Here is a 16,384-nt window from a genome sequence, read left to right on the forward strand (position 1 = left end):
TTATTTGTGAGTTTATTGTCTGAGGCTCTTGAATACTTGCCTTTATATCCTCTTCCTTATATTTTTCCTCTTTTATCTTATCATGGGTGGAACTTTGAATGTTGCTTCAGTGTTATTGTAATGCAGTAAATAACGGTTGGCTTCATTTTGGAGGATGTTGTTTATGTTTCTGGTAAGTACTTCAGCTTTTTACCTCCACTGTATATATAAGCCAAACTTCCTTTGTGAAATTAGAAATATGTACAAGAGATTATACAGAGATTATTTGTTGGCATCAAAAAGATCATACCATTCTTGAACCGTCCGATTCATTTTAATCAGATCTTTATGTTTATCTTTACGAATTGGACTTATATTCTTCGCGCTCATCGATATATTAGTCAGCCACATCCACACAAACACACACAAAAATGGCGACTATTTTGTTTTGTGCTCAGATCACCTGGAGTGATGTAACTGCTTCTGGTGACAGACAGCAGAGGACAGTGGGCTGGCTGTCAGCCAGTCTCAGGTGGAGCTGCTGCTCAGACTCTCCAACACTCACACGGGGACAGGCACAGCACAGTCATGAAGATAACCTGAAGGTAAGCCTCTGCTCTGAAAAGAGGTTCCTCTTTCCTTTATTGCATTATCAAGGCAAGAGCTGAAAGAACAAAATCCTGAGCACAGGTGAATCATGCCATTTTACAAATCTGCCTTAGAATAAGACTCTACATATTTCAGTGGTAGAGTTCATGTTATTATAAGTTTGTCTGCTAAGGATCACAGTTTGGTGCCAAAGGCAGTACCTGTGGGAAGTCATGACGGACTTTTGGCTGATTTCTGTTCCACTGGACAAAACAAGTTTAACCAGTGTAGAGAAACTCAAGCGCACCATTGCCAAAACCAACCTGGCCTCCTCCTGCTGCAAGTTCTCCATTCCAGATCTTAAGGTGAGGATGTGCATCATCTGAATGATAAAAAAAATGGTATTGTGTCTCAGCCCTAACAAAAACAAAGAGTAAGTGGCGCGAGTGTGTGTTAACTCTGTGTTTGTAGCAGTACAGGAGAGTGATGGTGTTTGGTGTCTTTCTCTGATGAAGAGGTAAAGGCTCAGGTTGCTCTCTACAGTTTGAGGCAAAATTTCCATCTGAATCGTTTCACTCAACGTGATCAATGAGCATCTTGTCTTCCAGGAAATGCATTTCCGTATCATCAAGAGTTCAGACATTAAGCAGCTTTAGATGTAGTGATTGTAAATGCAGGGTCTTATGAAGTCAGATTTATTAAACGCAGGTTGCAGTAACATTAACTGTGCTGTGTGTGCCATGACCTCAGGTGGGAGTACTGGACAGTCTGCTCAGCGTGTCAGATGATCTTTCCAAACTCGACACGCTGGCTGAAAGGTAAAAAAGCTGAATGTGCTGCTCTCAATCTGTTCCTGCTGATTAATGAATACGTTTGTCTCATTAATCATCGCATGTTTGCATTTTCATGTGCGGCTTTGTTCCTCATTAAGACCCAATGATTCTGAGCTCCTGTGCAGTCTGTGCCATGATTAATTGATGGTCAGGGGCAGCTATCGGTTAGTTTTCCCTCCTGCTTTTAAATTCACTGCTGGTGCATTTGAGCTGACACAGTGCAGACTTTAAAGAGACAGTTCACCCTAAAGTAAAATGAGTATTAAAGGTAAGAACTTAAACACAAAGAACCCCATAAATCCAACTAAAGTTAAAAATTTACTTATGCGACTGAAAAAAATAAGGAAACAAACTGGGAAAAGCAGGACATGGGCCAGAAAAACAGATTTAAATGCTAGGAAAAGTGAAAATCATAACAAAACTTTAATTATGACAGCAGATACTTTAGACTAGTTGCATTAATTAAAACTATGAAACCTATAATTCACTACTAAGTAATTAATATCTTACTAGCGAAAACAGTAAGAATTTAATTATCAGTTTTTGTCTATTGAAAAGTAAAATCTCAAATATAAGAAATGCAGTTTGAGTTACATGGAAAACATAGAACATGGAAAAAAACAAAACAAAAAACCACAAAGAGGTGTGAATGTCAGTATTTTCAGGTGTTGAAATGTTGAATTGCACAATGAAAATGTAAGAAAGAACTTCACTAAGTAAAAAAGTAAGCATAACTTATGTTGCTGGTAAATGCAGCCATCTGCAACCCTGAAAACCCTGAGAATGGATGGATGGACAGACCCTGGTGATGTCATCCACTGAAGTCTTAATATGAAGCGTGGAGCCCAGACTTTTTTGATATCATAATTTTGCCATTTAATTAAACAGTTGCACAACCATTGAAAGAATTTGGATGTGATTGTATGTGTATTACTGCTTGCAGTGAATTCATAACATAAATAACCCTCCTATCTGATTCAAATAATTACAGTTATGTACCAAATAAAGACTTTAAACTAGCCATTAAGCCCATCAATTGATCAGGAAAGTGTTTAGATGAGAGTTGTGGACTTTTTCCCCCATAGACGTTTATACTACCAGAAGCCTTTTGGCAGCCAGTGGACTCAGGCCTTGCTGGCCATTTGAAAGAATGCAGGTGCGAGGCACTTCCGTTTTGGCTTAATTTTCCAGACCTGGAAACTACGGCCATCTATAATAGAATCTAACAGGAACACTTCTCTGTGACGGTCTGTTTCTGACTTACTGAAGAATAGAAATATGACGTATAGGCAAGCAAGCGGGTGTCCTTGAAACACCTCAGCAAGATTTATGAAAAACTAAGCTAAGTGAGCAAAATCATTGCTAAAACCGAGCTCACTCGAGCAACTGGTACACTTGCGAAACTATATAAGAGGCTTGAAAACAGGCAACAGGCAAACCAAGGACAGAAAACAGTTACGTCACACTTGAGGAGCTCTGGACAGTGTAGAGATCTGCACAGAGACAAGTTAGGCAAGCAAGCAAGCAGAGCATCAGGGGAAGTCTTTAATGCAAAAAGATTTCTTTAGTTTTATTCCTTACTTTTTCTTCAGTCTGAGATGTTTCTACATCAGCAGTTCATTGTGCAGGAACTTTATGCAAAACATATAAACACTGTGTAATGATGGTGTTTCTCCTGTCGCCTGGTCAGTGTGATCAAAAAAACATGCCAGTGTATGAAGGAGGTGCTGGAGTCTAGTGACAAAGTGCTGGAAAATGCTTTGGCCAATGGAGGTGAGTCACACACAAACACACACGCTGAGAGTGTTAATTATCTCATAGTAAAACTGGATACAGGCCACATACACACTGCTATTAAGACTAACAGCTACTGAAAAACTCCATTAAAGGCCTGATGCTTTTACTGTAGACTAATGCTTGCAGGCTGTAGGAGAGAACAACAGCAGACCAGGCTAACCAGCATGTCTGATTACTCTCCCCCCATCAGACCACAGCAAGAACCAGAGAGCAGCCCTGTCACCCCTGAAAGCTTACCTCAAGTCTCTGAGGGGTATTTTATCTGCTCTTTGAGCTGGAGTGCAGTTCTGTGTGACTCCTATTATAAACCACATCTGTAGTATCTGCTTGATTTTTTTTTTTTAAAGACATACCAAACCCTAGGTGTGTTTAAAGTTGTGTCATTTGGATACACAACTTGTGTTTTTTCCTCTCTCTCTCTTAGTTGACTTGATGAACTTCATGATCAAGTTTCAGTGGGACAAAGCAAAATATCCTACATCTCTAACTCTCTCCAGTCTGGCAGAAATCATCAACAAGGTACAACATCATAAAAAAGTGGGGATGATAATTAATGACATAAATATGACAGCAATTTATAACTAAACTCTTGTCAAGACACAAAAAACACAGCAAAGTCACAGTTCACATGCTAACATATTTACCTGTTAGCATACCTTCATATGCAGTTTTATATGACTGGGCGATGTTATAAAATGTTTACATTAGAAGTTACTTACATATTTTATTCATAATCTTAATGAACTGACTCACTTTTCTGATATTTGAAGCATAAAAGCAGTAGTAAAATCCCAACACGAGGCTATAAATAAACCACAGCTAACAATCATCACAACAAACTCTTACATTTTCATATTTTCAAGCCAGAGTTACACTAGATATTGAACAACTCTTTACACAGTGTGTCACAGAAATCCTACTAATGGCAGAGTAAACTAGATTGTACTACTAGATTGTAATTTCACTACATTCAGTTACATTTAAAATGAATAAAGTAGTGCTGTCAGCTAACACATTAACGAGCTAACCACACTAATGCGTTGACGCCATGCAGCCCCACGCACGGGGCAATATGCGCTAACTCGCTAACGGAGACTTGCCATGTTAATGGGGTTATGGCGTTAACGTCATTTTAACGAGATTAACGCTGACATCAGTAGAATAAAGATAAACTTGCAGGTTACATTGTCTTAAAATTGTTTCTGTATTTAGTAAACGCATTACATATTTGATGTGTGTGCTGTTAAAGCTAAATACTACGAGGGAGAAAAAATACTCCTAAAATTGAAAGTGAGCACTACTTTTACAGCTTCTCCTGTTTAAGCTCTGTCCACCAGAACAAGTCACTGCTGATTTTTGACATCACACTTAATTCAGACTTTGTTCCTCCACTTCAAAGTCCTCTGTTTTTAACCATTTCCAACACTTTATTCAAATTATAAACTCTGAAAAGACGTTTGGCAAAAACCAAAGCTTTTCCAAAGGCTGAAAACAAATTCTGAAGCAGCTACATGATTCTAGTTCCCTCTCAGATGGTAGAAACATGTTGCCTACCCAAGTTTTAACACCTGCATGTGTTTCAGGAAGTTTCGCAGGTGGAGGCAGAGTTAAAATCACGTTCTGCAGCGTACAACAGTGTGAAAGCGAGCTTGCAAAACCTCGAGCACAAACTAGAGTGAGAAACATTAGTTATATTAAATAGAAATAAATCCCTACATTATCTATAGATATGCATGTTTACATATCTACATACTAAAGTGGAATTTCTGTCTCTGCAGTGGCAATTTACAAACTTGCAGTCTGAATGATGTCGTGAGGAAAGAAGACCTGGTGGTCTCAGAGTACCTCACCACTCTGCTGGTAGTGGTGGCCCGGTCAGTGACACAACATGACTATGTTTTTCTGGGATAGTCTTAATATTAAAATGTTTGTTTCTGCATATTTTCTGGTCACAGAGGGAGCTACTCGCAATGGGAGAGGAGTTACGAGTCGTTGTCAAAATTTGTGGTTCCGCGGTCGAGCAGGTGAGCTGTCTTTATGCACTCTTGGCCATGAGACAAACAATTCTACTCGATCCAAGTACAAGTGCACCGGTAGCTGCTCTCAGCATCCAAAAGGTCAGGCTAAGTAACCGCAGGTGTTTCATTACCGGCAGAAAGTAAGAGTCTTTTGGCCTGGATCTGCAGCAGCGAAAAGAAAATGTCTTTTTTGACAAGTAAAATGTTAAAGTTGACATGAAAAAAATAACTTTGTCATAGCTGACGTGCAGGAAATAATCCAATTTCTATAAAAAAAATAATTTCATCCAAAACAGGAAGGGGAAATTGTGAGGGTCATACCAAGTGACACAATACCAATGACAAAAATTGTATATGCATAAATAATGTTTCAACTCAATGTAGGGTGTCTTCCTATCACTTGTGCTCATGTTTGTTAAAATTGTTACCAACATAGGACAATCTTGCCAGGAAGAGCCACTGGGGGGGCCAGCAAATTTTGGGAGGTGGCCAGTGCCCCCTTTGCCCCCCTTGGAGGCACCCCTGATCCAAGAAATCTACTTATCACTTGTAAGACACTCTTTTGTCAGTATAAGGCCTAGACAGCTAAATTGATAATTGTTTAACTTCTAGAAAATAACACTCCACATTCCATCTTAGTTTTTGTAACATTCATACACTTACTGGCCACTATATTAGGTACAACTTGTTGTACTGGTGTAGATTCAGCAAAATGCTGGAAACATTTCTCAGAGATTTTGGTCCATATTGACAGGACAGCATCACGCACATGCGTCAGATTTGTCAGCTAACATCCATGATGCAAAACCTCATTCCACTGCATCCCAAAGGTGCTCTATTTGATTGAGATCTGGTGACTGTGGAGGCCATTTGAGTACAGTGAACTCACTGTCATGCAAGCATTGGAAGCAGCCATCAGCAGATGGGTACACTGTGGTCATAAAGCAATGGACATGGTCAGCAACAGGTGTTCAGATGATACTCAGTTAGTTTGCCAAGATAATATCCCCCACACCATTACACCATTACACCACCACCACAAGCCTGATGACAATGCAAGATGGATCCATGCTTTCATGTTGTTTATGCCAAATTCTGACCCTACTACTTGGTTTACCTAACAAAGTGGCCGATGAGTGTTTTTCTTACAGTGAACCTGATTTTGCCCATGTAAATCCTATCAACCTGCTATTACATTGTGATCAGTCTGTTAAGGACTCATGACAAATTCCATATAATTCAATTCAGCGTTATTTATATAGCGCCAACAGTTGCTTCAAGGCGCTTTATATTGGCTTAATAAACACAGACTTGAAATGAACCTGCAGCAATAAGTTCAAATGCAAGTAAACACTACTTGACTTACTCCTTGTTGTCTTTTACCTTGTTGCTACATCTTTTCTATTGTTGTCTTATGTGACTGTCAGGAAGCTGTATGAGAACGGAGAGGGGGGAGTCTTCTCAGTGACACTTTTCAAAAGAGCTGTGTGTGAATTCAAAGCCAAAGCCCAGGAAAGCAAGTAAGCAGGATGGTGTGACAGAAAACACCCAATATAGTCAAATCTGTGTTGTCTGTTTGAATTACCAAAGTGTAGCCTCTGGTCCACACAGGTTCTTTGTGCGGGACTACAGCTTTGATCTGGAGGAGCAGAAAAAGCGGGAGATTATGCAGCTTAGTTTTCACAAAAAGGAGCAATATGTGAGTCAAACATTACACACACTCTCTGAAGGTTTTTTTTTTTTATGTTTTATTAATGCGCTTCTCTCTTTCACAGGGAATCTTTGTACGCTGGCTGAAGGTGAATTTCAGTGAAGTGTTTGTTGCCTGGATTCACTTGAAAGCATTGCGGGTGTTTGTGGAATCAGTCCTGAGGTCGGCACCTGATGACAGTGATGATTTTTTTTTCGTGAAGAAGGCTCGCGATTGATTCATGTGATGATATTGCCTTTCAGGTATGGGTTACCTGTGAATTATCAGGCTCTTCTACTGCAGACTGACAGGAAGCACTCGAAGAAACTCAAAGAAGAACTCGCTTCACTGTTTGTGCATCTGGACCCCACCGCCAGCATTACTGATGTAAGAAGCCATAGTGTTATAATGTTGTCATTATAGTAATGTAAAGCACAGACATACAGAAGATGGATGCACCAACATTAGTTGGAAAAGCCACAAATTGAGGGATTTAACTGACAACATCTTGTTTGTTGAAGCTGGGAGGGACCATATATGGATGAAAGCATGAAGTTGTCATCTAATGCTGGCCTCGTCAGTTGTGTGCTACATAGATTTATCACACAGACACAGATATCTGAAAATTAGTGGAAGGAATGATCTGGGCCATTTTGTACGGTATTCATTGTGTTGTCTTTTGCAAACATACCCATGATACTTTCCTTAGTAAAAGATGAAATGTCCACCTTAATGTTGTTCTTTAAAAAAAACTGTTAACACTAATGGGAAACATGGTGTATCCAAGTGAAGCTTTTGTGTGACTCAGTAAATCAAACAGAGCCTCAAAATTATGAGTTTGGGTAGAGTTAGGCAGCAAGGTGGCTCACAACAACTGTGGCCAGGTTAAATCAGCTTATCAAATAGATACGTAGGAGAATCTGATCTGCACTGTGTTACAGATGAGCTCATTTGCTGGGAGTGCTCGACTTGATGGCCTGCCTGAACTAATCCTGATAAACTAAAAATGAGCTTTTTGCAGGTAGACATTATTTAAAAATTTCAAACCTTATTTTTTTCAACAATATGCAATCTCATAACAGTTGAATTATTTGCTATTTAATTTGATTGGAAACTTGCTGTAGTTTACTTTTTAAATAAGAGTGTTTCTACAAAAGTAGCACAGACAGAAGTATGAGATTTCATTTTTGAACAGTGGAACATTCGTAGTGTACTCTTGGACCCCTTTTAACTGTTGTAACAGCTTTTACTTCTCTGGGTTTGACTGTAAGCACTTTCCTCAATGTGCACAGTTATTTTGCTGCTTGGTGATGTAAAATGTAAATTTTTACCTGAACCTTTTCATGTAGCCTGTTTTTTTTTTTTTGTTTTTTTTAGGTTAAAAATATTAAACATTTTGAAATCAAGACTCAAGCAACAACAAATAACTTAAAGCTAAATGTTTTCACAAATTAATTGTGCATGATGTGCATCTGCTGCAGGCAGGATTTGGATGCAAATGCAGAAACACAGGAGACAGGAATAAAGTCAAACACAGGTTTAATGCTGCACTCATACAAAATAGAAAATAAAAGCTGGACAGGAATGAGAAATCCAATAACTAGTGAAACAGAGCAGGGCCACACACAGAACCATGAGGGAGAACAAAACGAAGACCCCACACAAATTGAAGGAATATGGATACAAGGTGATTAATGCAAACAAGAGACACCTGGGAGGACAGCTGAACCCAACTGAGGCAACGAGACAAGGGATGTGAAACTTAATACAAAGCACTAGAGACAAATAAGTAATAAAATAAAACAGGAAGTAACTAAACACGGGAACAAACTAAGAAATAAACTGAAGATATTTAACAACAGCAGAACCCAAATGACCAAAAAACGGCAAAAGACCCAAGAACATGACAGAATTATTGCAAATAGTTTATTGGGTAAAATTGTATCGTTATATAAGACCAGTGACAGACCAACAAGTGAAGTGCTTTCCCAGATTGTTGATGTCTGAGTGAGGAAGAACCTGTCAGCAGTCAGCAGGAAATAACATATCTCTCAGTCAAGTTCACTCGTGACCTTCGAGACAACAGAGAGAAAAAGGAAATAATAAAAACATACAAACTCAAGCTGAATTTAGTGAAACACTGCTGCTGGTTCAGTGTGTGCGTGACTGTTTTCTGTGTCTGATCTGCAAACAGGTGAGCTGTGACATCCCAGGACTCTGTCAGCAGGAGTACTTCTCCTACATCTGCTTTCATATCAGCACCAACGTGTTGGACATCAGCTAGCTGTCAACAGCAAGACTGAAAGAGCAAGCACCCACAAGCTGTGGTTTGTTCCCATTCAGTCACTCACAGCCAGAAACATAAAGACCCCGATGGCTAAAATAAAACCGGAGAATATAAATATATTGTTTTCAACATTTCCCTTAAAGGAGAAAGATGTAAGGTGTAAATACAGGAAGGTGTAAATAATCCTTGGGTTGTCTTCACCACAAAGCAAGCTGCACGTGTCCTGTGTTTGTCATGTGCTGCACATGGAATTGTGGAAAACCTTAAAATATGTGTAATATCAGAGGGATTTTTTTTTTCAGGGATTCATTTTAAAACTATATGTACTGTAAATATTAATGTCGGTTTCAAACATTTTAGGTGAGCACATTATTTCTAGAAATCTTACAGCTTGCACAAATAAAATGGATTTCTTCATTCACCATTGCCTGTTATTCTGCAAGACAGCCTAGTACATTTAGAAATGCATTATCCAGAGAATGGATTCATGAATCTGTATAAAAACATCACTTGTGACCCAATTTAGATCAGAATGTTCATGTGTTGCAAGTCTCAAAATCTTAAAGTGGGGCCGTTCTGCTCATTTTCAACTCCATAGTGTTTTTCTGGATTCTGGAGATTATGTATCGGAATTTCAGGAGCGGGACCACGCCTCCAAACACGCTCCTTCCGGTTGTCATCTATATATCCGGTTGTTCAGTGATGACGCGACGAATCCTACTTCCGGGTCTAAAGTAGTCTGCGTTTAATATGGCATTTGTGTTGTTAACATGTTTAATGTTATGTATTTTCTTCTATTTGATCTCAAAAAGCTCCTAAAACAGTCAGTGATCACTGTTGACCTCCCTCGGCTTTTATTACCGCTAATCATTTATTTAAGCTCAGTTTTTAAAACCTTAGGATGTAACTACAGCCCAGCCCATACAGCAGTATATGAATGACTAACCTCGTATTGTGGATGGATTATCTCAGTTGTTCTCCTGGCTGAAGTTTGGTCCTTTTACAGCATCCTGCCATGTGATTACATTTGTTCCTGACCACCGAGAACACTCACGGTAACTTTTATCGAGTGGGAAAAAAGTTAGCTTGTTTATATTATGCTAACATAGCTGTGTCGCTAGCGGTCACGTAGCACATCATTATATACCAGCTAGCCAAACTTCAGTAACCCTACAAACGTCACTGCTGTTTAGCTTTCTGTCTTCATTTATGTTGGAAGTGATAACAGAGCTGTACGTTTTAATTTGTTTCCAAAACCCCGCAGTCAGGACATGCTATATTGTATTTAGATAGAAGCTAGCGAGCTATCTCCCTGCTAACTTCTAACTCCGTTAAATGTCATAAATTCCGTTTTCATGGATGCCTGGATGTTAAACTCAATTGTTACACCTGGCAGAGCAGAACGCTGATCATTTTATTAAAGATGAAGACTTTAGACAGTTTTTCAACTCTCAGTAATGCCACAGTGATCGTTTGATATATGGACCTGCAGCGGAGTTTAGACCCAGACACGGCTAGTGACGTCAGACTGAACAACCGGATAGGTTCCCCCCAGTTCAGCAAACTGTTCATTGTCGTTTACGTGCAAACAGGGTCCATTCTTGGCGAATACCTTTAAAAACAGCTCATCTCTTAGGAGTAATGTAATTTTACGTTAATAACTACTCAAGCTCGGCATCCATCGCTTTTCCTCCGGCGGCGCTTCCAAAAAACCGAATGCTGAGGACCTTCTAGCAGTTTTCTCGCCACCCTACATACGGTCTGCTACATCCATCCATCCAGTCGGTTTATCTCCGCTAAATCCAGTCATGAAGTAACTCCGGCCGCCCGCCACTTCAGCGAAAACCAGCGAAGTCGCCCGCCAGCAGAACTCACAGCTCCTCTCATGTTGCTCCGAAACGGGTCACAGGCCGGGCGAGTTAGCCACCAGCGCCGAATCCACGCTTCCAAACAAATCGCAGCTCCAACAGCTCCACCCACCCGCCAGCGCCAGGTAGCAGGGGGAAGCTCAGCTCTGTTCTCGTTCCCACTAACACCATTTAATGCAAGCTGGAAATCTGTCGCTAGCGCCATACTCTCAACTGTTCTCCATCGTCGTGATGTTTCCATCCCTCCTTTTGCTAAATGCTCATCCAAGTTGGCACTGGGTTGCCCAGTTCTTCCCTGTCCGCCATTCGCAAACGCAGCAGCAAGCTCCCTACCACTTAATTGCCAGTTTCTCAGGAAAGAACACACACACACACACACACACACACACACACACACACACACACACACACACACACTCCGCAGCAAACGTGGGCAACGAGTTGCCAGGTTTGCAGCCACTCATCCCTCCTCTGCTAAACTTTGCAGCAAACCTTGGCACCGAGTTGCCAGGTTCCCAAACTCTCATCTGCTGAACTCTGCAGCAAATGTTGGCACCGAGTTGCCAGGTTCTCGGCCACTCATCCCTCCTCTGCTACAGGTTCTCGGCCACTCATCCCTCCTCTGCTACAGGTTCTCGGCTACTCATCCCTCCTCTGCTACAGGTTCTCGGCCACTCAACCCTCTTCTGCTAAACTCTGCAGCAAACATCGCACTGGGTTGCCAGCCTCTCAGCCGCTCATCCCTCCTCCACAAAATTCTGCAACAAACCTGGCACAGAGTTGCCAGGTTCCCAACCTAAACTCTGCAGCAAACGTCAGCACTGAGTGGCCAGGTTCCCAACCTCTCATCTGCAAAACTCTGCAACAAACCTTGGCACCGGGTTGCCAGGTTCTCAGCCACCCATCCATCCTTCGCAAATTTCTGCACCGGGTTGCCAAGTTCCTTTCTCCTTCGTTCGCAAAAGCAGCAGCAAGCTTTTCGACCATCGGGTTGCCAGTTTCTCAGCATAGTTAAGGGGGGAAAAAAGGGCACAGAGTTGCCAGTACTCCTTCCCGCCGTAGCAAATGCAGCATGCTTCGGGCACAGAGTTTCAAGGTTCACTGCCTCTTCCCTCCTCGGCTAAACTCCATAGCAAATGTCGGCACCGGGTTGCCAGGTTCCTTTATCCCTCATTCGCGAAAGCAGCAGCAGCTTTTCTACCATCGGATTGGCAGTTGTCTGCATAGACAAATAAATAAAAAGGCACCAGGTTGCCAGGTTTTTCTTCATCCCCCATTTGCATGCAGCATCTAGCTTCCCTACTACCGAACTGCCAGTTTCTCCGCTTCTATCATTGCAAGCAGCAGCAAACCCTTCTAGCACAGTGGTGTTAGGTTCTTGCTATATCTGCCATGTGCAAACCGCAGTGACAAGCTTCTTACCCCTGAGTTGCCAGTTCCTGTCCATCCATCATGGCTAGAGAATCCTTCAAGCTGGTTCCTTCTATATCCATCATTCGTAATCACAGCAGCAATCTTCTTCCACCACGTTGCCAGTTTCTCTGCATCCGTTATTGCAAAGCAGTAGTAAACCCTTCTGGCACCGAGATGCCAGGTTCTCTCTTTATCCCTCATTCGCAAATGCAGCAGCATGCTTTCTGCACCGCAATGCCAGTTTCGCTGCCATCTTTCCTGCCTTAGCAAAGGAAAGGTGAACCTTCGTGGTACCGAGATGCCAGGTTCTGTCCTCTATTGCTCCTTTTAAGACATCCAAACTGCGTCGTGCACATAATTCTTCATGGCGTCCCTTCATTTCTCATGTGCTTTCACTAGCATCATCAGGCATTCACCCTCGACACAATCATTCGAGACTGCTCTCTAAGTCGACTCACAGTTCTGACTGCGTCTGAACGGCTTATCATCTCCCACGAAGTCCAGTGGACTCGCACTCTGCTCTCGGACGATTTTGGGGGTTATTATTATACGGATTATTTTCCTCTAATCAGTCTTTCATATGGGCTCAAAATGTGGTCATAAATATTTTGTACTTGTAAAAAAGATTTGTATGTGTAAAAAAGATTTGTGTGTACTTTCAATTCATCAACTCTTCCCGAGCTGGTGCTGTCACTTCTGTTAATTCAGAAATCAGCTCAGTCGTTATTGCTAACTTATCTGAAGTAATTAACCAGCTAAGCACCCCGGTGCTGTATAAATAAGTCGAATCGAAAAATCAAATTATTCCGCTGACGTCTTCGACCTTCGTATCGCACAGTTGTTACTGCTTCTAGGGGGTGCCTTCTTTGGGGATCTGCCAGGCCCAGGAGCCGTCGCCAGTCCCCTTCAAGGCCTTCCCCAAACCGCAGCTCAATTCATGTCCAAGCATTCACCTTTACCTACTAAAACGCTGTCAAACCTAAAATGACGACGTGGGCCCAGCTAGTGAAATAAAGTACTTTTGCATGATTCACAGTTCACACCTATGCTATATCAGGCCTTGGTGCAGCTTCTTAGATCCTCCCCCCTTTACAACTCCCCCTTTTTAAACCATCTTTTTTCTCACTCGTTGCCTTTCATAAATAGAAACTTTGAGAGCAGGTGAGTGAGGCTGCTGTGTTCAGAGCCAGATCTGTGTGCCTGAAATGACCATATTTGGAATTTCCCCTCAATGATATCACACAAATACAAGGGTGAGAAAAGAGCTCCTTTTGCCATTCACTATGAATATCCACTACTGGAACTGTACATGTATCTAAAAACAATAAAGAAAAGCAAAACAGGTTCACTTTGAAAGTAGTCACCATGTTGTAACAACCCACGGGCAGGGATAGCTCAGTAGGTAGAGCGGTCAATATTCAGAGTAAAATTTCTAATCAGTTTTTTTTTTAATTAGCCAGTATATTTTTTATAGTCTGTACAATCACCAGGTGGTGTTGCCAATTAAAGCAGTACTGACATTTTTGCAATAACAACATGCAGCGTGTGGAAAAACACTACCGTAATTCGGTTTTCTTAGGCTTTAAGGTGGGCTGTGATCACGTGCTTAACAGACATCTGCAGCCAACTCTGCTCAACAGCTGGAGACCAGTGGTGCATTTTCCAATACTATCATTCTGTTTAGTATGTTGATTGATTTTGTATGGTTTACTAAGATTTCATATGCCCCAGTAGCAAATATGTGAAATGCAATATGCCAGCAATTGCTAAGATGCCAAGATATCCTAATGCATCTGGTTGCATTTAGCAGTATGCACGCCCACAAGTTTTTCCTCTGATATAAATAATATCTGATCCATGTGTTGCCTATTACAAGATTACGTTTGGGGACTCAGTATCGTCTGTGATGCAGAAGGTAAATTTTGTGCTGCAACAGGTATGAGAAGGTAAACATTCACAGTGTGGATTAAATATGAAGTTTGTCATAATTGTAAGCATACTACAGCAGCATGCACCTCTGCAGTAGTGATAATAAAGAGGACCTTTGCATGTATTTAATGTGTTAATAAGAAGAAAAAAATATCATCTAAACATGTTGCTAACTGGATGAAAATACTCTTTGTACCACTACACAGTAAAATTCGGAGTGTTAAAATAACACTTAAAGAGTTAAATTTAACACTGGTCCCGAGTCTATTTGGTCCCATTCGGAATTGGTGTTAAATCAACTCTTTCTATAGTGTTAAAATTTTAGAGTAAAATTAACTCTAAATAGAGTAAAAATTTAACACTGAGTAACACCGCAGAGTGTTAAATGAACCTAACACTACTAGTAGTGTCATATTATTTACTCTAACATAGTGATAAATTAACTCTATTTGAGTAAAATTCCACTGATTTCTAACACTGAATTGAGTTATTTCAAGTTAACACTGGGGGTTCAAATAACTCTGATGAGAGTTGATGTTACTCTATACTGTGTTATTCATACACTTTTTCTTGTGAAAAATTAGCTCTCATAGAGTAAAATTTTAAATTAATTTTACACCAAGTAGTGTTACTAAAACTCTTCCTCTTCCAGCATGAAAACCTGGTTTCTAATAATGCTTTAAAATATAAAACAAGTAAGCAAAAACCACAACTAGATAATACGTTTAACGGCTTTATTTTGATGTCAGGCTCAAAATATTAAAACATCTCATGTAGTGTACATAAAACACTACACACACAAAAACAGTCATAAAACACTTTAAAACAATGAATTTAGTTCGGCATAAAATGACAATATGGAACCACATACAGGGAGGAATCAGAAGTGCCATACTTCATTTGAAGATCAAATGGTTTGAAGTAACACAGCTCTTTTATGTTCAACACCTTCAGCACCATATTGGGGTGCATTCTGACCTTAAATGCATGATAATGGTCATCAAAACACAGGGTTTCCATCAGTTTTCCACAGAGCAATGCAATGTCATCTTTCACAACAATACTTTTGATCTTATAAAACACTGGAATCTCAGACACTACCTCTGTACAGATGATAAAGTCAGGGCGGTACTCTGTACCATGATGTTTTATCCACTTAGCTGAAAAAACACTGGTAGACAACGCAGCTCCAAATTTTAAAGCAATTTCTGGACCTTCTTTCAGCTCTCCAAGTGTCACCATCTTTCCTGGTCCTAAAGCTAATCTTTCGAGGCTAAAAGACTCCCAATACATGGCCATACAACTTTGGTGTTTCTTGGCCAATGTCATTGTAATGTTTTTAAAGCTTTTTAATTGCTTCTTAAAGAAGTTATGTTTGGCTTCGTAACGCATGCACCACATGTGCAGAATTGGGCCAATATTTCGTATACTGCGAGGGTAATGTATCATGAAGTGATGCTTTGGTAGGAGACTGAGTGTAGGAAATAACTGCTTAAAGAGCTGATGATGATCAATAATTAAATGTTTGAGGTAGATGGTCATACCTTCTGACAGCACTGGTGAAAACACAATATTGACAATTTGTAGAAGCAGAAGTAGAAGATGCCAGTAGCTATCACCCACCTGTACCAAATCGCCAAACATCAAAGGTACATTACGCAATAAGCACCAAGATTGAATTGCATTTAGTCCTAAATCATTACTGCCATCAAACAACTTTACCCTTGGTGGGCGATTTCGCTGCTGATTGAACCCATAGTCAAAGGCATGTATTCTACCAGCAAGTTGTTCAGCACTTAGGAAGTTCTCCTGAATGTACTGCAGCACAAGTTTCACCTCTAACTGAGCAACTCCCTCCAAAATGTCATGCATGATATCTACAGAAAAATTGTTGGCTGTGTTGAAATATTTAAGTGAATTCAAGAGACAAGTGCGTTTCACACCACATACATGAGGTAGCGTAGGATCTCTTTGTACACTTT

At 40.6% G+C, this 16,384-nt stretch overlaps 1 protein-coding gene across 1 annotated transcript; it reads left to right on the forward strand.

Moving 5' to 3' along the window:
* Positions 1–473: 473 nt before the first annotated feature.
* On the forward strand, positions 474–9,189 carry atp6v1c2 (ATPase H+ transporting V1 subunit C2). The gene is made up of 14 exons (XM_085391506.1): positions 474–584; positions 761–932; positions 1,318–1,385; positions 3,091–3,173; positions 3,388–3,450; positions 3,622–3,716; positions 4,781–4,872; positions 4,976–5,071; positions 5,153–5,221; positions 6,643–6,735; positions 6,827–6,914; positions 6,991–7,088; positions 7,169–7,292; positions 9,100–9,189. Exons 2-14 carry the CDS (start codon positions 801–803, stop codon positions 9,187–9,189), a joined length of 1,191 nt encoding a protein of 396 aa, XP_085247632.1. The 5' UTR covers positions 474–584; positions 761–800.
* Positions 9,190–16,384: the final 7,195 nt, after the last annotated feature.

This window comes from Rhamphochromis longiceps, linkage group LG19 (genome assembly GCF_057381845.1).
Source record: "Rhamphochromis longiceps isolate RC_006_pf linkage group LG19, R_longiceps_female_GT1.1, whole genome shotgun sequence".
Lineage (NCBI taxonomy): Eukaryota > Metazoa > Chordata > Actinopteri > Cichliformes > Cichlidae > Rhamphochromis > Rhamphochromis longiceps.

Coding starts and splice junctions, on each gene's coding strand:
- atp6v1c2 (XM_085391506.1), top strand. CDS start 801: ATGACGGACTTTTGGCTGATTTCTGTTCCACTGGACAAAACAAGTTTA. Junction 3,717..4,780: donor TGGCAGAAATCATCAACAAG/GTACAACATCAT, acceptor CATGTGTTTCAG/GAAGTTTCGCAGGTGGAGGC. Junction 6,915..6,990: donor TTCACAAAAAGGAGCAATAT/GTGAGTCAAACA, acceptor TCTCTTTCACAG/GGAATCTTTGTACGCTGGCT.